The sequence below is a fragment of the Corvus hawaiiensis genome, chromosome 20 (assembly GCF_020740725.1).
Source record: "Corvus hawaiiensis isolate bCorHaw1 chromosome 20, bCorHaw1.pri.cur, whole genome shotgun sequence".
NCBI lineage: Eukaryota > Metazoa > Chordata > Aves > Passeriformes > Corvidae > Corvus > Corvus hawaiiensis.
The window spans coordinates 4,813,094-4,837,126 of NC_063232.1; the positions used below are offsets into that span (position 1 = coordinate 4,813,094).

The 24,033-nt window shown below is 56.6% G+C and overlaps 1 protein-coding gene across 1 annotated transcript in view; it reads left to right on the forward strand.

Moving 5' to 3' along the window:
• Positions 1-580: 580 nt before the first annotated feature.
• The window catches only part of RTN4RL1 (reticulon 4 receptor like 1), a 30,866-nt gene continuing 7,413 nt past the window's right edge, over positions 581-24,033 (forward strand). The window contains exon 1 of the mRNA XM_048324823.1: positions 581-821. Within this exon, the coding sequence (XP_048180780.1) occupies positions 809-821 (13 nt within the window). The 5' untranslated portion in view covers positions 581-808. The remainder of the gene's footprint in view (positions 822-24,033) is intronic.

Consider the following 24,033-nt stretch of genomic DNA (forward strand, 5'->3'; position numbering starts at 1 on the left):
GACACGGCGACACGGCGGGCAGAGGGGACGGCGGGTCCCCGGGGAGCGGCAGGGACGGTGCTGGGCAGGCGGGACAGCGGGGACAGCCGTGACCACGGCAGGCGCGGGGCGGCGCGGCGGAGCCTCGGTGCAAGAACGGGGCACCGTGTGGACGACGACGGCAGAGGGGACAACGATAGGCCGGGGGTGACAGTCGGTCCCGGGGGGGACCGCAGAGCCCCGGGGGGCGGCGCTGGGCCGTATCCCCCGGTGGGGCGGAGGGAGGGCGGCGGCGCGGGGAACGGGAGCAGCGGCACTTTCACGAACTGTCCACGGGAGGCGGGAGAGGCGGCGGCGGCGGTGGAAGGGGGGGCCCGGGGGGGGCTCGCCCAGCCCAGCCCGGCCCAGCCCTGCCCGCCCCGTCGCTGCCCCGCCCCGCCCTGCCCAGCCCTGCCCGCCGCTGCAGGCAGCGCGGCACCGGCACCGGGCACCTCTTTATAGGCTCTGCCCGAGGGGGTGGGGGGCGGCGGCGGCCCCAGCCCCGAGGGGGCGGCTCCCCCCTAAAAGCCGGCGGCGGGACGCGCGGCGGGCAGAGGCGCGGCCGGCGCTCCCCGGTGCTCCGGGGCCGGCGCTCCCCGGTGCCGCTGCGGCTCGGCCCGCCATGCCCCCGCGGGGGCCGCTCGCCCGGGCTCCGGCTCCTCGTTCCCGGTACAGCAGCAGCAGCAGCAGCAGCAGCCGCCGCCGCTGCTACCGCTCGCCGCCGCCTCGCCCGAGGCTCTGAGCGCCGCCGCCACCGCCGCCGGGAGACCGCGCCCGCCCCGGCTCCAAGATGCTCCGCCAAGGTGAGCGCCGCACCGGGAGGGCACCGAGTGCCACGGGCACCGGGGGCAGCGGGGCCGGCCCCGAAGTTTGTCTCCCCGCCGAAGTTGGGGCCGCGCCGCCGGGCGCCCCCCGCCGCCACCGCGTTACCGGCGCCGCTACCGAGGCTCGGGCACCCCCCGGGGAGCGGCACCGGCAGGAGCGCAGCGCGGCGGGGAGGCGGGAGACCGGGAGGAGCGAAGGGAGGCAGGGCAGGCGCCGGGTCCCGCAGGACCGGGGACGCGGCGGGTCCCGCCGGCACCGGGGTACGGCGGGTCCCGGAGGCAGCGGGGATGCGGCGGGCGCGGGGGGGGGGTCGCTGCTCGTCCCTCAGGGCGAGGGAACGGGAAACGGGGCATACCAGGAAGCGCGGGGGGTTCGGCGGGGAAGTTGGGGCGAACCGTCCCGTTCCGCCCCCCCCCCCGAGGAGAATCGCTCCGCTGTGACATCACGCGATTTCCATGGCAACCGCCTGGGACATCATCGGGGAGCTTTGTGACATCACAGCGAGGGGAGCAGCCGGCCCTCCCGGGGGGCCCGGGACGGTGGGGGAGGCAAGACCCCCAGCCCCGCTGCACCTGGGGCCAGTCCCAGGGAGATGCTAGGGACAGCGGTGCCATGCTGGGGTACCCCGGCTGGACCCCCCCGCTGCTGTCCCATGGCCGGGGAGGGGGCGGCCACATAGCCCCAGGCCCAGCCCTCGCCACCACCAGCACATGCCCGTCTCTGACGAGGCTCGAGCAGCGGGAGAAGGTGCCAACGCTGTGCTTGCAGCCCCTGGCATTGAGGTGCGGACCCCCAGGCAGGGCAGAGCCCCCGCTGCCACCCCAGGGATGCTTTTTCCCACTGGGGGAAATGTCACCTTGCGGCTGTGGGGCCTCGCACTCGGATGCTCCTTTCTCTGGCTCCCGCCTCAGCTTTGTTTGGCGTATTAACCCAACCGGGCTGGATGACTTGAGAATAAACCCCAAGCCTTTGGAGCAGTCCTGGTTTTCAGCCTTGATTCCCAGCCCTGGTGCTGCCGGCTCAAAGAAAAGCATCATCCAGGCTGGGAAACTGGGAGTCTGAGGTGGAAGCAGGCAGCAAGGCTGCTGACAGGGTTGGATCCCACCAGGGGTAGCCTGTTAAGGTCAAGATCTACAGCTTTCATTTGTGGAGCTAGAAAAACAAAATGCAAATTGAAGAGCCTGTGGGCTAAAGCAAAACCTATTCTTAAAGTTTTTTGTCTTGTTAAGCAAGGAAACAGAGTGCCAAATAGGCTTTGTTAAGTGGCAGTCTAATTAATAATTTAAAATCTTGTAGCTGTCTTTCATTAGAATTTATCTGTACATCAACCACAAAATCAGTCAAACACACTCATTTATAAGTTAATACCGTTCCTGAATAATTCAACAGGCAGTTAGAGGAGGCCTCCATCCTGCCGACAGGTTCTTCCTCCCTGCCTCACTGTGGCCAGGTGTCCCTGGGCAGGGGGTCCCCGTCCCCTGCATTCACCCCAAGGGGGGTGCAAAGGGGACACCCAACATGTGAGGCAAGGGCAAAAGAGGACAGCTGCTGCTGGGGCGCTGGGCTGGGGCCAAACCCCTCTGCAGGGCTCGGGGGCGGCTGGTTTTGTCAAGGATGGTGGCAACGCAAGGCTGTGCTGGTGGGTGGCAGCACGGGCTGATGGTGGCACTGCTACCGCCTTCCACGTCCCACTGACGGGGACCAGGGTTGAGGCTGGGGCCATGGCAGGACTTGAGGCAGCAGGAGCTGTGCGTGGTTGACATCTCCAGAGGAGGTGGCTCCGAGGGGACGGCTTCACACGCGGTGCTGCACGGGCAAAGTCGTTTGCAGCAGGGTGGCGGCAGCATGGCCGGGGAAGTGCTGTGATTCCTGGGGGCATTTTGGGCCTCCTGCGCCCTGTGAGCTTCGTCCATGGAGTCACCGGTGGGATTCAGGGTGGATTCCGTGCGCTGAGATGTCATTGGTGGCGTGGCAGTGGGTGACAGCGTGGGGTGCAGCTCCATCCCGGGTGGGGGTGTCACAGCCTTGTCAGAGGTGGCCGCAGGCAGCTGCAGGCAGGAGTGCAACACTGATGATGCAGGAGAAGGAGATTTCCAGGTCAAGGATGACACCAAGGTCATGGGCAGCCACATCCCTGTCCCTTCCATCGCTCATCCCATCGACGGGGCGTCCAGCCTCCATCCCTCCCTGCCAGGGCAGCAGTCAGTGGGCAGGGTGCAGGCGCAGGCTGGACTGCGGTTCTTGCGCCGGGGAGCCAAGAGCCCAGAAACCTTTCTGCTTATAAAAGTTTAATTTCCTAAAGAGCTGATAGGAAGCCACAAGCTCTCTGTGCCCGGTGAAGCAAGGGGGAGGGGGTCAGGATGCGGCCCAGGCTGTCCCTGCGGTGGTGCTGGGGGGAGCGAGGAGGGCTCGGCAGACGAGACCTGCCTAGACCTGGAGTTGAGGCTGCGATGCGAAGGAGCCGTCGCTGCTCAGTGACCTGCACTGATGGAGCCCAGCAGGGTCAGAGCCGTGGCCACGCTTGGCTGGATGTTATTCCCACCTTTTGCCTAAAATGCTGCACCCGGTGCCCCACAGTCCCATCTGGGTGCCGGAGGCTGTGGGTGACGCTCCAGGTGGCCTCCAAGCGCTGCCCTAAAAACATCAGTGAACCTGCTGGGGAGACGTAAAAATATGCATTTTCCAGAGTGATTTCACACCCGTCTTTCCCTGAAGCACCTGGCGGTGCTGAAGCCGGTGGCACGGGCCGGCATCACGGGCAGGGGGTTCCGTGGTTTGCAGGATGAGGCCACAAGTGGGATGTCATTGCCTTGGGGCCGGGCAGGAACTTGGGCTGCTGGAAACTGATGGGTTTTGACAGCAAGAGCCAAAATCTTGTTTGAAGGCAAAAGCCAGGCAGGGAAGTGTGGGAGCCTGGAGGGACGTGGTGGTGGTGGCCAGGTGTGACCAGGGCTGTCTCCCATTGGGGTGTCCCCTGCTCCTGGCAGTGCCCCTGTGGGAGTGTGGACACAAAGCCCCCCTTGCAGAAGAGTGACCCAGGACACGACTGCCTGAGCCCCACATCACTGGGGCAGCCACCTGTCCTGCTCTGCCCCACATTGGGGCACCCCTGGGTGACACTGCTGCCCGTCCCCACCCAAGGGAGCTGCTCCAGTCTCCCCCAAACAGCCAAAAACTTGGGCTTTGTTTGCAAAGTGCAATTCCAGGGTTTAGCCACGATCAGTAGAGACTCGGGTTATTAAGAGCAGATTATATTTGCAGAGCACTTTGGTGGAGCAGCAGCAGCAGCACAGGCACCCACACCCCAGCAGTGGTGGCTGTTGTTTGGGTTCCCAGCAGGTTGGGATGGGCGAGGTGTTGCCCTCTGAAGGAGGCTGGAGTCTGATTGAAGAGCAGAGGCAACAAGTGGGAGGTTGCAGGGAGAGCCGTGAGGCCGGGAGCAAGCGGGATCCTGGTGGGAGTCATTGAGGAGGAGCCAGGGGTCCGTGTGGTGGCACGGGCAGGGGTGCAGGGCACGGCCTCAGGAGCACCACTGGGATGCAGGAGCATCCATGTCCTCTCCAGCAAGGATGCTCTTTCCCTGCTATTTTGGGTGATGCTGCTCAAGCCCAAGGTGGAAGGAGCTGGCTCAGCCTCGGGATCCTCTGCCAGCAGCAGGGCCGGTGCTGTCCTCGCTCCGGATGCCAACACCGTGTCCCATCTCCCAAATCGAGGAAGCACCAATCCCACCGATCCCCCTGTACCATCCCTGCGGAACAGCATCACCATGGAAACCCACAGCCCTGCGCCTGCCGCCCGGCAATCAGAGGGGGGACACTTTTAGGAATATTATTTTTACTGATGGCAAATGGTGGAGGCTCGGTGCTGACAAAGGAGATGAGCCCAGTGCTGGGCATCGCCTGTTTTCCCAATGGTCGGTCTTTCTCCTGCTTTTCCTGCCGAGGGCACGTGCTGGTGGGGCAGCCGCGGCTCTGCCCGGGTGTTAAGTGCGGGCAGGGCGAGCGGCAGATGCAGGACGGGGAGATGCGGGGGGCAATCTTCTTTGTGCAGATTAGGATTGGGGGTTATTAAGCGGAAAATGCTCCATTTGGTGTAGAAAGCTCCTTTTCCTTTTTAACAGCATATGTGCCCGCTGGCTGCTTGCTTCCCGGTGGTGTTGGCACAGCGGCTCGGAGCCGGCACGGCAGCTTGGAGCCGGCCCAGCTTTGGTGAGCAGCTTTTAGCGATGCTCCTGCCTGGGCTGGGAGAGCTGCGACCGCTCACGGTGCCAAAAGCTGGTTCCACTCAGGGCTGCGTCTCTCACGGCCAGCGGGATGGGGTGGCTGCGGGATTTGGCCCTGGAGATGGCACAGCAGGCTGTGTGTCCATCGTGGTCCAGGGCATCCAAACAGATCCCGTCTGTGGGGAGAGCGCGGTGCTGGAGCCGGAGGGTGTCAGAGGTGCTCCACGTGCTCCCCAAGTCCCGGCATCACCATCACACGGGGAGGATGCAGCCGCTGTTTACTGGGGAGCAGCGGCGGGAGGGAATTTGGCTGCTGCTGCTCTGGCAGGGCTCCTTACGGAGCAGCCCTGCAAGCGGAGGGGAGGTGCCAGCGGCTCCGCCAGCCCCGTGTGCCGCACTTGGGAACCGCTTTCTATTTTTTTCCAGCTGCATTCGCACCAGCGTTTGCATTGGTTTGCTTGGGGAAACCCCATCCCCGTGACCGTGGGACCCCCACGGTGCCACCCGAGGGGCGCAAAGCTCATCCTTGGGCACGGAGAATGTCACGGGGCTTTTTGGCCCGAGGTGACCTGGGTGAGATCTTGTCCGTGAGACCTTCACCCACCTGGGTATCCATGTGCTTTTGGGATGTGCTTGCACCGGGCAGAGCCCTTCTGATCCCCCCGGGGTGAAGGCAGATGGGGACAAAGGCTGCCGGCTGCATCCGCTGCCGGCTCCTGCCTCCCTCAGCCACCCTCCCTTCCTCCTTCCCCGCTGCCTGCAAATTCGGCATCCCATCGGGTGCTGGATACAGCCACCCTGCGGGAAGCACACCAGAGCCAGGAGAGGGGTTGGGATGATCCCCCGTCGGCAGGGGTATGCCGGGGTGTTTGTGCTAACAAGCCCAGCATATTATAATTTCAATGGAATTTAAAAAACAAAATAGTCCTCAGACAAACGACTCTGCAGTGCCTCTGCCAGGGCCTAAGATCTGCTGCTATCTATTTTTTAATAATTGAGGGTAATAAATATGTATTTCTTTCTCCTTTCTCTCCGTACGCCGCAGCTTGTCAGCTCCCTGCGTCTCTCCTCTGATCAGGCCCCATCTTTGCCGAGCGGAAAGGAAAAGAAAGGGAAAAAAAGAAAGAGAGGGGAGAGAAAAAAAAAAAGATTCTTTAAGCGAAAAGGATTAAAGCCTTGAAAGTAGGTCTGCCCGAGCCACTCGGCTCTTCCTGCTCCCTGCCAGCCGCAGATAGGGCCAGGGACAAGAGGAGCATCCCCAGGTGGTGGAATCCGTCCCCGCGGGGTGTTTTTGGGTGCAGAGCCCGGCTGGGCAGCGGCAAATCCCCCGGGGAACGCGGCTGAGGCTGGGCAGAGCCGCCGGGAACTTGGCAAACCGCTGCTCAGAGCCAGTTCTGCTCCGGTGGCAGATATCCCCCAGCTTATTATTCCCTCTGGTTTTCAGATGGAGATGTTGGCTCGAAGACGCGGAGGGGGTTTGGCGGTGGGGCTGAATGTTTGGCCATGCTGCGGGACCCCCCCGGCCGCGGGATGCTGGGGCGGAGGAGGCGCTGGTGTGAAGGAGGCGGCTATTTATAGCTTCCCTCGGCTTTTGTTCCTTTTCCAGTAGAGCTCCTCTCGAAATAGAAACAGTGCCGACTGCGCGGCCGCTCCCGGGGCCCAGCCGTGATGCGGGGGGCACCTCTCGGCCCGGGGCGGGGGGATACCCCAAGCTATGAGGTGCCTTCGCGTTGGGCATCCCCCCGTCCTGCATCCCTTGAGACGGGGCTGGTGTGGGTTGGGGAGTGGGAGCCGCCTCACTGCACCCTCCGTGTGCTGGTGATGCCCGTCCCGACCCTGAGGGGGGTGAATGGCTCTGAGGGGAGCATCTCTGTAGGGTGACAGCACCGGGTGCCCCTGCGGAGAGCAGGTGAATCCCTCGGGAACGCCCCGACAGGGTCTGTCCTCGTTTTCCAAGCTCAGCCGTTGCCTCTGCTTTTCCCTCCCAGCATCCCACAGCACCCCCTTGCTCCCCTCCCCACACTCCATCTCTGATCAATATAGCTGGGAAAAACAAAACAAAACAAAGTAAATATTTAATACGATCCAGGGAGCCACAGCGAGCGCTCCCCCCGTCTGTCTCCTCCAGCAGCCGCTCGCAGCAGCTCCCCGGCCCTAATGAGCCTGAGTGCAACAGGGATCGATGGCAACGGCAACCTCCGCAGAGGGGTCAGCTCTGCCACATCCCCTGTGCTGCACCGGAGCTTAGGCGTGGCCCCCCGCGCCCCCCAGGGCTGCCTGCCCCCCTCATCCTCTTCCTCTTCCCCCGTTCTTCCTCTCCTGTGTCCCCTTTGTCGTTTCCAGGTCCTGGGAGGGATGAAAGGTCTGCTGTTCTATCACAGCCACGTGGGACATGAGCTGTGTCAGGCATCAGCTCCAGACTGGGGGATTCCTCAGGGGTGTGGGATGGGGTGTGTGTAGGGCTGTATCTGACATGGGATGAGTGTGTCTGTCCCCACACTTGTGGAGCAGATCCCTTATGGATGGAGGTGGGAGCCTTTGGGGGACCCCGGATACCTTTGGAACTGGCCCAGGCTTTTTAACCAGAGCCAAGACAGTGTCCATGTTTGTGGTGTGACCAGGTGTGCCTCCTCCTCCTCCCCAGCCTCTCACCCTCTCGCCTGCATCCCCTGGTGTGCTCCAGAGACCCCAAGTGCTGACAGAGTTTGGGAAGTGCCAGTGCCAGGTAACTGGCAGGCTGGTCCTGGCAATGCCAGCGCAGGACCTGCCTCATTGCAGTCCAGATCCACATGTTTTCCGAGTTTGGATGGTCCCTGTCACTCTAACACCAATGGAGCTGCCAGGTTTCCTGTCACCCTGACCCAGCTGCCCTGCGCAGGACAGTCCCCGTTGTGCCCCCCAGCCTGTGCCATCGGTGTAGGAGAGGGACCAAGCCTTGTCCCCAGCCAGCCATTCCATCAGCTGGACCTGTGCACCCCCCTGCAGCCTCATCGTGCCCTGGTGTCCCAGCAGGATGCAGAGGTGACACATGGGGAGGCAAAACCCAGGAGGAGCACCAAGCTGTGCTCCTCTGCTACCACAACGCTTTGCAAATTGTTTTTCCATGGAAAAGTCAATTGTCCTTGGCGGTACCTGGGATGAACCCACGGCCAAATTCCATTCCTGAGATGTGATAAGAGGGATGCCCACCCTGCCTGATGCCCCTCGTCCAGCGGTGCCAGACCTCCAGCTCTGTGAAGCCTCAGCCTGGCTGTGCCCGGGGATGGGAACTGGATTTACAGCTGGAGAACAACTCGGTGTGCCCCGAGCACGGGGCAGGGAATGTGCATCTCCTGCCTCCCAGGTGATGCCGCCGAGCATCTTCCTGCAGCTCAGGGTCTCCCGGCAGGCAGAGGGCTGCAGAGGTGCCAGGGCAGGGCTCCCCCTGGGAAGTGCAGCAGCAGGAGCACGAGCTGGGACAGCGGCGCAGGACCTGCGTCACAGATGCAGCTTGTGGCAAGGTGCCGAGGAAGTTTTGCAGCAGCATTAGAAAATGTTGACATGTTTTTTGAAACAATTTCAGATCTGATATCTGCGCCAGATTGAGTTTGTAACCAGCTTTATTGTTTAAGCCTGCTGGGATTTCATCAAAGGCGTCTGCTGTTTACCCAGAACCATTTCATTGGAGAAAACAGCAAACAGACCTGCATTTCTATCTGATTTCACTTTTTCCTTTTCCTCCTGAATTTAAGTGCTTGTGAAAAGCATGGCTGATAAGGCAGAGCGGTGGATAAATCCCGAGGACTGGCGCGGTGGATGCTCTACCAGCTGCTCCAGCTTTATTAATAGACCGAAGGCAGTTGCTGGACCAGCTGCTGGGTGCCAGCCTGGAGCGAGGCACCCGCCTCGGGGGCAGCTGGGTATCCCCAGATGGTTTTGGGATCTCCATCCCGGCAGGCTGAGCCGAGTCATGACTCCTCAGGATGCCGAAGGCTGGGAAAAGGATCCACACATAGCTATTTTAGTGCTTTGAGTGTGAATTCAGATTTAAACTAAGAGGGAGCCAATGCCTGTCCCTCCCCAGGGAGTGACCCCAGCAGGCAATGTGCTCTGTCACTCCATGACAAGCCAGGCCAAGGCAATGCAGCCACAGGAAGCAGAGGAGGATGAAGGAGAAACCAAACTAGAAAGGGACTTGGTGTAAACTGCATCAATCCTTCTCTCACATCCCTGGGGAATTCGGTGGCTGCCAGCCTGGCTCTGTCTTTTGCCCGTTGCTGACGTTGGAAACACGCTGGAGAGGAGGTTTAGGGGCAAGAGAGAGCCCAAGAGGGTTTTACAAGGAGCTGACCTGGGGGCTGCAGCCCCCTCTGGTGCTGACTGCTTTGCTCCAGGCATCTTCCCACAGCTCATCCCAGTGGTCACCCATCACCAGCATTGTTTTCTCCAGGGTTTGGCATCATCTTCACTTGGGGATGGCCTTGGTGGCTGTCCCCACTTTTCCTGGCTTTTGGGACAGAGACACAACAGGCTGGGGTCGGTGGAGTCCATCCTTCTGCCCTTCCCGGAGTCCCTTCGGCATCTTCTCCCAGCTGCTGGCACTCCCTGGGCAGGTTGTGCCAGTGGCACCTCGCCGGCACTCTGAGGGCTTGTCTCGCCCATCGATCACACCTGCACAGTGACAATGTAATTTTTATCTCCAGTTGTTTATTTCTCAGACAGAACTACTTGTAAATTCCGAGAAGAATATACATCCCTGCGCGTGACAGATCCAGCACATGGCGATTAATCTGCCCTCTTAAGACCTGAATACAAAAGTGTCCCAATGTCACTCCTAGATGGGGTGTCAAGCCCCGGGGCAGCACTTTGGGGATCTGCAGGGACCTGGTGGCAGAACATGCCCACGTCCAGGTGATGCTTTCCAAATACTTATTGCATTTCCTACCAGCTCTGGTGGTCCCTGACTGATATTCCAGCTCTCCAGACTCAGGCTCCAGCTCCTCTTTTTGGGAGGTTTATGCAAATAGGACTTTTTTTTTTTTTCCTTTTTTTTTCCCTTTTTTTTTTTTTTAATTCCTCAGCGCTGCTGCTCTGCTGTGTCCCAGATAGCAGAAGTGCTGAGGACAGGTGTTTGCATCAGGTCCTGCGGCACCCGCGTCCCACCCGGCCGAGGGGAGGAGGGATGCACCGAGGGGATATCCCAGGGGGAAAGGGGCAGGGAGCAGCCAGCAGAGGCCAAGGATGGAGAGGGGAAGCTCCTTTAATGGCTGCACTGCGCTAGTGAGGATGGACATTGATGGAAGTGCAGGTCTGTTCCAAGCTCAAGCACGGCCCTGTCCCCAGCGAGGGGCAGGACAAGGATTGGGGTGTCAGTTTGGGCTCTGCAGCATCCCACAGCCCCATCGGCAACACCCTCTGTGCCATAAAGCCTCTTATTTACAACCTCCTACTCGGGAGCATCTGGGAAGCGAAGCGCGTCATTTCCAGAGAGAGCAAAAATGCTGCATATTTCAGTGTCTTTTGAATTTTTTAGGTTTCCCTGAACTGTGCTAATGGTTTGGTGGTGGCGGGGGGGAGGTGAGGGCCCAGCCCAGCTCCCGGCCTGCCTTGCTGCTCCACCGCGCGGCCATCACTGCATTGCCGCTCTTAAAATATTCAGTGCTGTTGGCCACAATTTCACAGCGGGTCAAAGCGCGCCGAGCCAGCAAGAAGGAGGGAAAGTGTGACAACAAGATTAACCCCGGCCCAGCAGGCCCCGGCCGTGCTCGGCAGGCTGAGCACGATGTGCTGCAGCCACCTCGTCCCAGGGGACCAGCAGCGAGTCCAGAGGGGCCACGACACCCCAAATCCCTCTGGTTACCCAATCTTGCTGAGTCGGTGGCATCACCACCAAGAATGGTGAAGGGACAGTGAGAGCATCCAGAGTCCTGCTGGGAGGACTGAGCATCCCCTCCTTCTCCAAGCTGCTGCAAAGCAGGAGCCTGGTGCTGCAGTGGGATGAAGAGCTGAGGATGACCCCAGTTCTCAGGGACATTGCTGAGAGGCCTCAGTGCTTTTCACCCCAAGAGTTTGTGGTTCCCAGGCCTTGCACAACCAACAGTGGAGCAGCAGATTTACAATGCAAAAGAGCAGCTGCTTGAGCCCTGTTTGCTGACAGGGATTTAGTAATCCTGTCGTCAGCCCGGAGTTTGCTCTCGGAGTCGCTGGCTTTGGCTGCCAGGCTTTTCTAAGGAAACTTCCGAGGCTGGGGGAAAGAAGTGAAGCAAAGCACGTGGTCTGTGCCCACCGTGCAAGGGGGATGGTGGGACCTGTCTGCATTCCCATGCGGAGCCTGGGGCACATGAGGGATGCTGCCATGGGGAGAAGGTGCATGCCAGGCTCAGTCCGAGGAGCCACGTGTTGTCCAGGAGCTGGAGACCCCCAGGAACTCCCTGTTGTATGGCTGAGGCTTGGTCTTATGTCTCCTGCACTTTCCTTGGATTCTTGGTCGCGTGCCATGACTCCAGCGCTCGCCACCAGCGGCACGGATGATTGCGCACGCAAGCGCGGTGCCATCTGCAGGGAGTGCTGCGGCTGATGGATGCTCTCCTGGGGTTTTAAGGACACTCTGGCTGATTTATCAGGTTGTCTCCAGGGGTCAGGGTCATGCCATGGATCTCCATGGACAAGAGGTGGCTGCTGGGCTGGGTGTTCTGGCAAGGAGCTGGCAGCACTGTGACCATCCCGCTGTCCCAGACAGCCACTTCCAACCCACCCAAAGGCAACCAGGCCTGTGGTGACAGCTCTGTCACTCCTTCATCCCCAGGGACACCTACTCTTTCCCAAAATCACGCTTCCCAAGGGTGAAGGGGCACATTGGTGTCTCTGCCATGCTTGGGGCTGGACCAGCAGTGCCCTCCTTGAGCTGGCCCCGTGGTTGCCCTCTTGCACTCTGTGCCGGCGGCAAGCCAAGCTCTTCTCCCTAATTCTCCTTCATCCCTGTTAATGTACCACCAGATGTTCTCATTATCCATTTAAACATATAATCCTCCCCCGAATCCCGCTAAGCTCCTGGCCTCCCCAATACCTCATGGCAGTGCGTTCCACAGGTTAATTATGCATTTTTAATTAATCACCAAGCAGAGAATGACCCATGAATAAGGGATATGAAGATACTTCAACTGGGAATAGTTGGCAAATTGTCCCCAGGCGGAGCCATGCCGGTGTCATGGTCTCCTTGAATAACAAGACTAGCTCTAAAAATTCCTGATTTGTGGATGTGACAAGACTGGAGGTTGTGACAGAGCTGTGCCCTGTGTGGATGGGACCCTCCTGCACCTCATATCCCTCTCCAAATGGGGAGGAACCACATCCCCACCAGAGCTGTCTGTGTCCCACCTGGAAATGATGGAGCAAGAACAGGGAGGAGGAGGAGTGAGGCAGGGAGGGAAAAAAAAAAATCACACGTTGCTTTAAAAAGACATTTTTGAGTGAATGCTGAATAGGGTTTGGGAAAATTGCCTTAAAGGCCTGTTCTCTGCAGGGACGGAGCTTTTCATGGAGCAGGAGTATTCTGAAACTTAATTGCACATTTGCACGGGCTAGTGTTTTTATTTCTCTCAGGTCTCTGAGGTGGTCTTTGAAGATTGCTGTCTCTCTGTAATGGTTTTCTTTATCTCAAATAAATTCCGCACACCTGCGAGGTGGAGCTGCTTGAAAGAAATTATGTCGGAATTGGCTCTCGATTTAATAAATCTGCAAATGGAACTGGGATGCGGAGAGGCGAGGTGGTTGGTGGGGCTGGCTGCACCTCCTCCCTGCTCCCCACCCCTCCTCTCCCTTCCCTTCTCCACCAGCTGGCTCTCAGCCTCTCCATGGGCCAGGAAGAGTGTGGGGCTGAGCAAAGAGAGTCCAGATCCTGCCTTTTCCCCCTGCTGGCACATCCGGGGGGGCTCCAGCTGAATGTCTGGCAGTGCAGACCCTTCTAATGCCCACCTGGCTGCCTCCTCCAGCTACGTGCAACCCTGGCACAAACCCATCTGCGCTTCCAAAATCGAGATCCCTGCATCTAAACACTCACTTGATGGAGATGATACTACAAGCTGAATGCCCAAGGGGCATTCCCAAGGAATGTCCTAAGCACCTCCTTCAAGGAACTCCGATGCCATTATCTTTCCTGGCCTCACTTCGGGAGGTCCGGAGCTGTGGTTTGCCCCGGCAGCTCCTCCTGCATCACCCATCGCACGCTGCCACCATTTCTCCTTCCCCGGGAATCGGTTCTGCAGCTCCCCAGCTCACCAGGGGACGTTTAGCCAGCGCTCCATTTTGGAAGCAGCTTGAAGCACCGGAGAAAAGCCCGAGGCAGGGTTGTGTGCCGCTGCAGCAGGCAGACACAAATCCCCGGGCAGCCGTGGCAGCGAGTGCCGGGCAGCCCCGGCTGTCAGGCGGAGAGGGATGGGCGGCCACAGGAGTACACAGACAGGTTAATGGCAGCCGTGGATGCTGCACAATTGGATTTCACCTCCCCGCTTCTTAAGGAATCAGCAGCTCTCCCTTGCTCAGAAATCCGGCGCTCCCCCTCTGCCCGGGAGCCTCGGGATGAACTGTCACCCGCTGAAAGCTCACCAAGGGCCATTTCAAACCCTCGTTCCCCTCGCCGGGCTCCCCAGACACGAGGCTGCCCGCAGAGGCCGTGCCACCTCCTGTGCGAGCCTCGGCTGCTCGGCTGCAGGTGAACAAGGCGCCGGGAGATTTTATTGCATTGCTGGATTTTGTTCCACTCTGTTATTGGCCACGATTGAATTTGCTGCCGTGGAGGCAGGAGCCGGCACAGCCGGAGCTCCCTCGCCGCCCGCGCCGCTCCGGTGGGACCGTGACCTTGTCTGGGTGCCTCGCTTAGCCCTCGGCTGGGTAATTCGGTGCCGGCGTGGGAGCTGGGTGTTCGTCTGCCTCCCACTGATCATCCCAGCGTGGTCCCTCTCCCTTGCCTGAGCCAAATCCTCGCTCTGCTCCACTTTCAAGCGTTGACCTTGGAAATGCTTTCAGGGAAAGCATCCGCCTTCCCAGCTCTCTCCTCTCTTTCCTACCCAATTATGTCCCTCTGTCCTCGTCTCCTTGGGCAGCTGCTGAGGTTTCAATACCCTGGGCACCACTGCAGTGCCTGAAGCCCTGTGCAAAGCATTCCCAAGTTTTAGTCACACTTGCTGGTTCATGGTGTCAGCTGGGAAACAGCATCTCATCTTCCTGCTGCCCTGTTCTAGGACTTACATAAAAAACACCTCAGTTTCCTGAAAATGTAGTTTCTTGGCCTGTTTTCTCTTTGGACAGCAAGCTGTGTGGCAGCAGAGCTGGGAACATCCCACCTTCCAGTGCAGGTGGCCTTGCATCAGTGCAATCCTGTGCGGTGGCACCGGTGCCCCGCTCCCCACACCAGCACAGGACCAGACCCCAGCCCTTAGCAGTGACACGGAGCCATCCCCAGCACACCGGACAATGCAGCTGTGAGGGGTCAGTGGGCAGAGCCATGCAGGAAGGCTGTGGCAGCCTCGTTCTCTCTGTGTTGACAGCCACAGCTCCTCTTCCCCACCAGCTGCACCATCGCCTCTGCCCCATGATTGAATTAGGGGGCTGTAACCCACCCCCCTCCCGCCTGGTCCCTGGCGCGCCAGGCTCAGATGCTGAACTCGAGAGCCATAATTTAATAAGTCTCAGGCAGACAGTGCTCCGATAGCCGTCGGGATCTTTCGCCTCTTCCCTGCCCAGCCATGCACTGATTTATGCTCCCAGGTGACGGTTGGGATTTTGTCTGGGATTTGTGGTCTTCCGGGATGATCTTTTCCCAAAGCAGGAAGTCTGTGGGGTGAGCTGGGAGCAGGAGCGGGGCCATACAGGCTGTGGTCGGTGTGGTGTTCACCCTTCACTCGGCTGACTCTTTCTTTGAGGAGGAAGGAGATATGGGGGGCAGAGGGACCCCATTCCTTACAGCAGCAGCTGCTCTCGGGCTGCCTGGGCACAACGAGTTAAAAGTTGCAATTAGCAAAGTGCTGACGATGGAAAGGTGGGGTGGAAGCAAGCGGCACTAAATGAATCTTGAAAGGTTATTCCAATAAGCAGCAGCACAGTTTCCAGCTGCGCTCACTTTCCTGGGAGCTGGGGGACAAAGGATGGGATCCAGGCTGAGAGATACCAGGTGGGATAAGGGATGTTGCTGGAGGATGCTCAGGTGCCAGCAATGCCTGCTGGAGCAGAAAACACGGCAGGGGAATTAAAGCAGGAGGGGGACAGGCCACCACATCCCAGAGATGCTCATCCAGGGGTGTGGGGGGTGGGTCCTGCCCATTCTGTGGTTTTCCACAGGGTCCAAATCCTGTCACAGGCATGGAGCCCCGTGCCTCTGGCATGTGCATGGGCAGGGTTTTGGGGAGTGGTGTGAGCCACGCTGCTGTGGCAGGGAATCCTTGAAGTGTGGAGAGTGGTCCGTCAGCTGCAGCGGGGGCTGCAGGGGGAGCGGAGCTGGGAGCCAGGGAGGAGGATCCCGGGAAAGGCGTTGCTCTTCCAGCTGAGCAGACAAGAGCCCGGGCAGGCGCAGGCAGCCAGCGGTGGCCTCTCCCTGCCAGACGTGGCTGTTCCAGCTCTCTGCTGGTGTGACACCACCGAGCTATTATTAGACTCCAATTTTCTGTGGGTAGCTCTGAACTCCCCGGTGCCTCCAGCAGCTCGGCAGATGCCAGGGCAGAGCAGGATCTGCAGGCACTGGTGGGGACGAGGGTCCCTGGTGAGCTCAGTGGGTTGCAGTGAGGGGTGGCAGAGCCCCCCAGCACAGGCACATAGAGAGCTGATAACCACAGCCTGGGCTGGAGCCACAGAGAAAAACGGCAATTAGTTGTCTAACGAGAGCTTTGGCTGATGAGGAGGGCACAGAGCCCCTGAGAGCACTCATTGGGTCAGTGGTAGCTGAGAGAGATGCTGCCCCAACAGAGATGTGGGATATAGGACTCTGCACCTCCAAAGCACATCTGGATTTCACAGCATCCCTCCAAAATGGAGCCACGGCATGCCCATCGCTGCCATCCTTGGCAGGAGGCATGTGGGAGCATGACAGGGCTGTGGCACACTGGGACAACCCATCCCGTGCCAGAGGAGGACTGGCACTGGGGAGACAATGGCATCTCCCTGCTTCCACCCTCTCCCAGCCTGGTTTCCAAGCAGGAGTGTTTAAGTGCCTTTTATGTTGTGACTGAAATGATGAAAGGCCCAAAAATGGGACTAACAAAGACGAGTTGTACTTCAGAATAAAAAACCCATGAAAGCAGCAGATGCTGTCATAGGAATAAATTGTATCAACAGCGATCAGATGGGAAGTGAAAAGTCAGAATGGAGTTGCTCCCTCTTTCCCGCTTCCAGTGAAAATTTCTGGGTCCATGAATTTAGCCAGAATCAGGTAGGATGAAAGGCTTTGTCTGACAAGGCATTTCAAAGGATCTGGGAGCCTCCAGAGATGTGGCCACTTGGACAGGGAAACGGAGCCCCTCAGTTTTAATGAGCATTCCAGTTGCCTTCCTTTATCCTTCTGCCAAGATCTTATTTTTGTTTTCTTTTCTTTTCCCTTAAAACTCCCGATTTCCGCTCTTTGCGATTCGTTTTAACTTTGCAAAATGTGCATTTGGGCAACAAAACATGAGGAGGAGGAGGGCAGAACATCCCTGTCACTCCATCCAGCCCAACCTGTTGCTTCTCACCAGAAAACCCCTCCTTGCTGTGGTCAGCCCGGATCAGTCAGCACCACCAGTCAGCACCACCAACCTTCAGCATCTTCCCAGCCCTGCAACGATTTCCCATCTCCCCATCTCCCCTTTCCACAGCGACAGGATCCTACACGGGCTGTAATTAATAGAAATTAGACTGTCAAGACCTTGCAGCCCCCATCCCGTAATGACTTGGCCTTGCTGTGTTGGAGGTGCAGGGATCGGCCGCGGGCTCGAGAGCTGCCGGTGATGGGAACACATCCCGTTATCAAGCTATTTTTATTAAGCTTTTAATGCAGGCACTTGCGTGGTGCTGGGGGATGTGCAGCATGTCCACAAAGTCCACTCCCGGAGGGATGTTCAGGGGGATATTTTGGGATGGAATACCGGCATCAGAGCTAGACAAAGCAGGATATTAGCAGAGTGCCGTGTCCTGACCACGTTCATAGCTTGCGCATTCATTCCCAGCACCCAACTGCTCCAAACACACAGATTTCAGGGGCTTGGCAAAGCATTGCTGCTCAGTCCTCAGGTTCCCCACATCCCCACACATCCCAAGAGCTGAGTGGGAGAGTGACAGTGCCCAACATCCAACTGGGCACATGGCATTTCCCACCGGCTCATTAAGCCTCCGAACGGCCTCAGATGCCGGGCAGAGGAGCGGCACGGCTCAGCTATTCACACTGCTCTGCTTTTATCACTGCCTTTTTCATGAGCTGGTAAAAAGTTCAGTGCAAAGCACAGGAGAGGTCTCTAAAAGGCAGCCGTGCTCATGACCCAGCATGCTGGCTCGCGTCTCCAGCGGGGATGGGGTTTTGCTGGAATCTGTGGTGTTCACTCGGCCGGTGACCCCCAGGGATGTTCACTTGGAGGGCTCGTGGCATCACCCTGAGAGGAGACCAAGGGCATGGGGAAAGGTGCTGCTGCCCTTTTTGGGTGTGAAAGAGAGACCGGAGGCTGTGGGTTGGGCTCCAAATGACGCCAACACTTCTTTTTTGGTTGGGGGGAAGAAAATGTGACAGAGCCGGCAGCTTTGATGCCTGCCCGTCCGTCTCCTTCCCCCCTGCTGCAGGCAGAATGATGTGCTGCTGAATGAGGAAGAAGGTACATGACAGGCTCCAATTTGCCCTCTTCTCCACCAAACACAAGGACATCCAGTAAATCTGAAATGCAGAAAGGCTGAAAAGGGATGATGAAAGGGAGCCCACGCGGCACGGTACAGAATTCGCTGGTGGATCTCGGTGGCACAGGACACTGCTGGGGTCGGGACCTCAGCAGGATTACAAGTTTATAGGACTAATGCCCTCCCTATTAGCCATGCTTGCATAAAAACCTCTTTGACTCCCTGTGTCGGGTCACTCTCTGCTCCGGGCTCCAGCCAGGTAAAGATCCGTCCAGCTCATCCCCAGTTTCCCACAGCCTCCAGTTTTTCCATCTCCCGTGGATGTGGGCTGGATGGGGCAGCCGAGTGTGCACTGAGAGCCCAGGCAGCTGTCACTTTGCTCTTCCATCTCATATTTGCTCAGTTTTGGCTGTATTTCTGATCCTAAAGAAACCCTCCATAGCTCCTGGCCAGCTGCTGGCAGGGAAAGGAGCTGGTGAATCTGCTTTGGATACACATGAGCTTGTTCAGCGTTTGATACCGATCTGGCTGGTGCTCAGCTGGGGTGGGTTTTGTCATTTCATCTGCAATTGTTTAGATGTAGAGCACCTCGAAGAGTTCACTCACCGGCTGTTTTACAAAGGACATGTTCTTATTACTGCTGTGAATGAACTGCTTTGCATTTCTGTGAATGGGAAGGAAAACTTGTCACCTCAGGACAAAAAGGGAGTGGAAGTATCTGATGATCCCCTGAGACGCCTCAGACAATCCACTAAGCTCAAGTCATCCTCCTGTATTTCTCTTTCCTTGGGGGCAATTGGAATTATTAGTCCCTTCTCAAGGACCTTGAGATCTCCCTGTCCTTTGCCAAATTCTATCCTGGCTTCACTGCAGGCTGCTGGCAAGTCCTGCCAGAGCCCTGTCCTGTGCTGGGGACCAGCAGAGGATGCCTGGTGCCTGCTGGGGGTCAGGACAGCAGTGCCAGGAGCCAATGAAACCCCTATCCATGCCTGGAATCCTGCTCAGGGTGTTCCCTGGTCCATGCCATCCTCTCCTGGAGAAGCAGGAGCATCCTGGTGTCCATCAACACCTCCAGCCACAGCAGGACCCAAGGACTTGATTAATCCATGTGCAAAGAGATGTGCCCTTCCCTTTGGCATTCCTGCACTCCAAAAAGGTCCCGGTGGCTTTTGAGATGCACAGTGGGGTGAGACACAGGGGCACAATAAACCCTGCAGCAGCAGCCAAAGGACAGTCAGGAAAAGAAGATGGTCTCTTCTCCCTGATATCCAGGCACAGGATGTGTGGGAGTGGTTGCACCAAGGGAAGTTTAGACTGGATGTTAGGAAGCATTTCTTCACTGAGAGGGTGGCCAAACCCTGGGACAGGTTTCCTGGAGAGGTGGCTGATGCCCCAAGCCTGCCCAAGTGTTCCAGAGGCATTTGAGCAGTGCCCTTAATAACAAGCTTTAGCTTTCAGGCAGATGGACTAGATGACCATTGTAGGTCCCTTCCAACAGAAATATCCTATTCCATTCTATCCCATCCCATCCCATCCCATCCCATCCCATCTCAATGATCTGCCTCCAACTGCTTCAAGCAGCAGCCCAGCCTCTGATCTAGACAGTCTCCTCCCAAACCTGCACTGAGGTGCTGGGGTTGTTCCCTGTGCCTGCAGCCACAGGACCAGCAGCATCCCACTGCAGTTTTCCTCCAAGGGCATCCCTGCCATGGAAGGTGTGCCCAGAACTGGGGTTAAGCAGAGCAGGTTATACTGGGAAAACACACTCTACACTCCCTCTGCTTCTGCGTGTGTTAGTCCTGAAAGAAGCATTTAAATTAAACAAGTTTCTATAGCCGAATTTCAATCCCACAGCCACTTCCACCACTGACCTCCTTTTTTCCCCCTTCTTCTCTAGCTTGAGAGCAGGAGGAGGAGATGCAGACAGAGAAGAGTGCTAATTAAACAGGGAGTTCCACATTAGGGTACAAGTCCTCTGGACTAGCACAAACCCTGCCAATTTCTGTATTTATTTATTATTTTTTCAGTACAATTGTAATTTCCAGTGGTGCCTCCAGCACCAGGAGAGAGTTCAGGGGCTGCTCTTGGAGAGGATTAGCACGCTGGAAGCATTATTACTTTCCTTCGCTGTGAATTCAGGAGTGATTCCCTGACGGCTGCACTCTATATAGAAGTGAATCGGTGCTAATTTGTTTTTGAGGATCACACATCCACCAACATGTGAAAGACAATCCTGCTTCTCGATGTATATTTCGAGCCAGTGCTACAGCAAACAACGGAAAATAAGCAAGCAAAGGAAGCCAGACCTCCCTCGCCCGGAAAGCCAGAGCTGGAAAAGAGCGGACTTTCATTTTTTTTTCTTTTGCCCATGTGAGTCGGTTCTGCATCTTTCCAGAAGTATTTTAGGTTTTGGCCCTGCTGCCCATGGCAATAGACAGCAGGGGCTTGGGCAGCTCTCACATGGAAAGCCTCAGGGACGCTCTCTTGGACGGGATGCCAGAGAGACTGGGCATAAAAGGCTCCTTATTTTTTCCTGTTAAATCATCCTCGAGTTTAACTGCAGGAGAGGAATAAATGAACTAATTGAATCTGTAACGATGGAGGAGCTGGGCACCTGGCAGGGGAGCAGCAGCCCCACCACCCATTGCTCCTCTCTCTTTATTTGTGTGATTCAGAGGGACACAGTCCATGGGGAGATATCAGAGCCGGCTGAAATGGAAGACAAAGCTATTGTTTCAAACAGAGTTATTGATTTTTACATTATTACACTATGAAATTTATGGTCTGGTTTCAAACTGCAATAGGAGTTAATGATCACCATCCAGAAACTTCCAGGTGACCTTGGGCGTGAGGAAGGTGAATAGCTCCAGTTACCAGGTCAGCAAATGTAAATTGAACTTGCAACACCCTAAAGGACTTGATTTTGGGGTGCTGCTGGCCCCAGGTCTCCGCCCTGAGCTTGAGCTCACAGCAAACTCCAAGCTGGTTGGCAGCCGTGATGGAGTGGGGAAATTGGACCTTCTCAGCTCCAAACAAAAGTTGTTCCTGCTGTTAAGCCGTGTTTTGCCCCCAGCCAGAAACACCATGATGTCCCCAGAGCTCCTGAGCACGGTTCTCCATCCTCAGCTGACCTCCCAGCACAGCTTGGCTGCCCAAGGGTTTGCTCCTTTCTGTCACTGCTGGAGAAGTGCAAACCAAGGGGCTCTGGGATGGATGAGGAGCACCCAGGGAGAGGAGGCAACACAGCCCAGAGCAGGAGAAACCCTGTGAGAGGGGAGAGCAAAGGGCAGTACCCAGAGCAGGCAGCTGCCTGCAAAGGCTGTGGCCCATTCCTTATTCTGGCTCTTCCGTCTCAGTCACAGGAGGAGGATTTGCTTTCAGAGTGACCAAGAGGCTTGTACCAGTTAACACATGAGATACTGGTGACACAGAAGGGTTTGCAAAGGCTACAGCACCCCCCAGTCTGCAGCCTTTTCCTGGCTTTTCTCTAAAAGGTACCTCCCGATGCATCTTTTGGCACCGGCCTCTTCCCAAAGCTTTCCTTAGCACTATTCCTTCCAAATTTCCTTGTATGCTTCTTCCTGTGGGAACAGTCTTTCCACTTGCCAGCCAAGGAAGGCAATTTCCAGCTGCTGGAGAAGGTTTTTTTTCCTTGTAGTGCCATCTCCCTGGAACATCCCTGACGCTGCACCCCGAGCTAAAGTCGTGTGAAGCCAGTAGCCTCCAAGCTCATCTTCTGCCTCGGAGGTCATAATTGCCATTAAATCACAGCTTGCCTAACCAAATTATGCAAAACCGAAATTATCTCCAATGATTTTTATGTTGCTGAAATGTTCCAGAACTGCCGGGGTGATGACTGGGGGATTGGGAGCAGCTGTCACTCCATCAGAAACCGTAACTCCCAACAGCTGGGATCTGTCAGTTATTTATGACACCGGTCGCAAAAAAAAAATAATAAAATGATGAAGGTGGATGGGTGGCTGCCACTCTCTGGCTGAAAGGCAGCTCGTGCAGAAAGCAAAGCCTCGTGCTGTGGCCTGGTGCTGGGAGCTGCAGCTGATGCTTGGGAGCAATCCCAGCGAGGATGCTCCTGCTGCAGGACCGCAGGGCAGCACCTAAGGGGCTTTGCAGAGAGGCTGAAAGGGAGCTGCTGCTCACTGGGGAATTTAGGCTTTGTGACAGTCAGCATGGGCTTGTTTATTTTATCCTCTCTGTTGCAAGAAAAAGGAAAAAAAAAGGAGAATAAGAGGAAATGAACCCTGCAGCTGCTAAGCACAGGTCTGACACTGCTTTGTCAAACCATCCCAGATCCAGAGTTGGGCTCTTGGCTCGTGCCCAGTTGCTTTCGCTACTCTGTCCTTGCCTTTCATTGTCCTTCACTTGGCTGGTGAAATTGTGAGCATTTGAGGCTTCTTTTTCTCCCTAAACAACAGTTTCTCTCTATGTGAACATGCAATTCTGAGGTCGTTCCCAAGTTTCAAAGTGTACTTTTCCCCCAGGGGTTGTAGTCATGTCTTTGTGCACCAGCTTGTTCGGGGTGGACTTTGAAAAATCCTTTGATAGATCAGGGCAGGAAAATCTCTCTCTAGAGCTCAGTGAGGTGCTGGTGTTAGAGCAGGTGTGAGTTTGGCCTCAGAAGAGGGTGAGAGATGAGGAAGCTTCTCCCTTTTTGATAATCCCGCCTGTGAGCAGATGCTTTGTCCCCACTTGTAGCGCACTCTGGTTAAGTGTTATTATTTATATTATGTAGTAGCTATACATAGTGTTTTATGGCAGTAAAGATACATAAATCAGCAACCAGAAGACGAGGGCTTTGCTCTAAAGAGCTTATAAATCTAACAGCTTGAGCAGCCCCGGTAATGGACACAGTAAGCAGGCAGTCAAGTTGCATGTAGACATGAGCTAAGATGGGTCTCCCAAAGCAGATGGCAGGTTTAGGAGAGATTTGGAAGAGAAGCAGCCTGCTCCATCCTCAAGAGCGGATTCTCCTGCTGCAGAATTAGACAGGCTCTGACCCATATAAGCTTGTCCGGGTGGAGAGGTGAAAACATCCATCTGAGAGAAGCAACTTGCCAAGAGGGAATGGGCAGGGGGTGCTGGGGTTTGTGGCAGGGCTGCCTTTTGGGGTTGTCCTGCAGGTGCATCCCCCCCAGGAACAAACCTATCCCTGTCCTAAGTGATGTCTGGGCCTTGAACCTGAGACTCCTGATGAAAGTAAGTGGCATCATGTTTTACAGAAACCGAGTTCCTGCCTGGCTCAGAGCTACAGTAAAGTGTCATAAACCTTAAAAAGCAAGAAAACTGCCAGGGCAGGCACACCTGGCTCTCTGGAGCAAGTGGCACCGCAGAGTCAAGAGTCCCTGCCGCGGTGGCAGAGAAGTGCTCCAACCCTTCAAACCATCCGTCTTTGATCCTGGGTATCAAACCAGGAGTTGTTGTTTTATTTTTTTTCAAATTTCTTCCTGTGCTGGCACCGGCCTGGGAGGAACCTGGTCTGGGCTGGAGAGAGATGTGCAGTGTCTGGCCGATCGCGCTGGCTCCGGGTGTCTGCATTCTTCTGGCTGCTTTCAGCTCTTGCACAAATCGAGGCTTCACACTAAATGCATTACACTGTATAACAATTAATCGCGTGCTACATATAGAAAGTCCTTACTCATCAATAATGCATGCGGGGAGGAGTGATTTTCACTCTCAGTAATAAGGCTAAGACAATGGAAACAAGCAGGTAATGGAAAACATTTATAACGATGTTAATCTAATAATGAGTCTAATGCTGTTAAAAGTAAGACTGCAAACTGGACGCATCCGAAGATAAATTATTTCAAGCATTCATTAACTGATGCCTAATTAATGCCCAATTAGAGGGATGTTACATGGGAAATGGTTTGGACAGTCAGACGAATTCATTGCAATCACTGAAACCTCAGTCAGAAGCAGGAGGCAGCAGAAGGACACGGCGAGCAGAAGCCGGGGTGACACAGCACGTCAGTGGGAGAAAGGCAGGAGATAAACACCCCTTTGCTGGTTTTATCCCTGTCAGCGGGGATTTGGGTTTACTCACTTCACCAGCAGGTTTCTGGAGGATTTTTCCATGCTGCTTTTGAAGCTCTCCCTCCCCGGTGAGCTCCGACACTCGGGCTGGT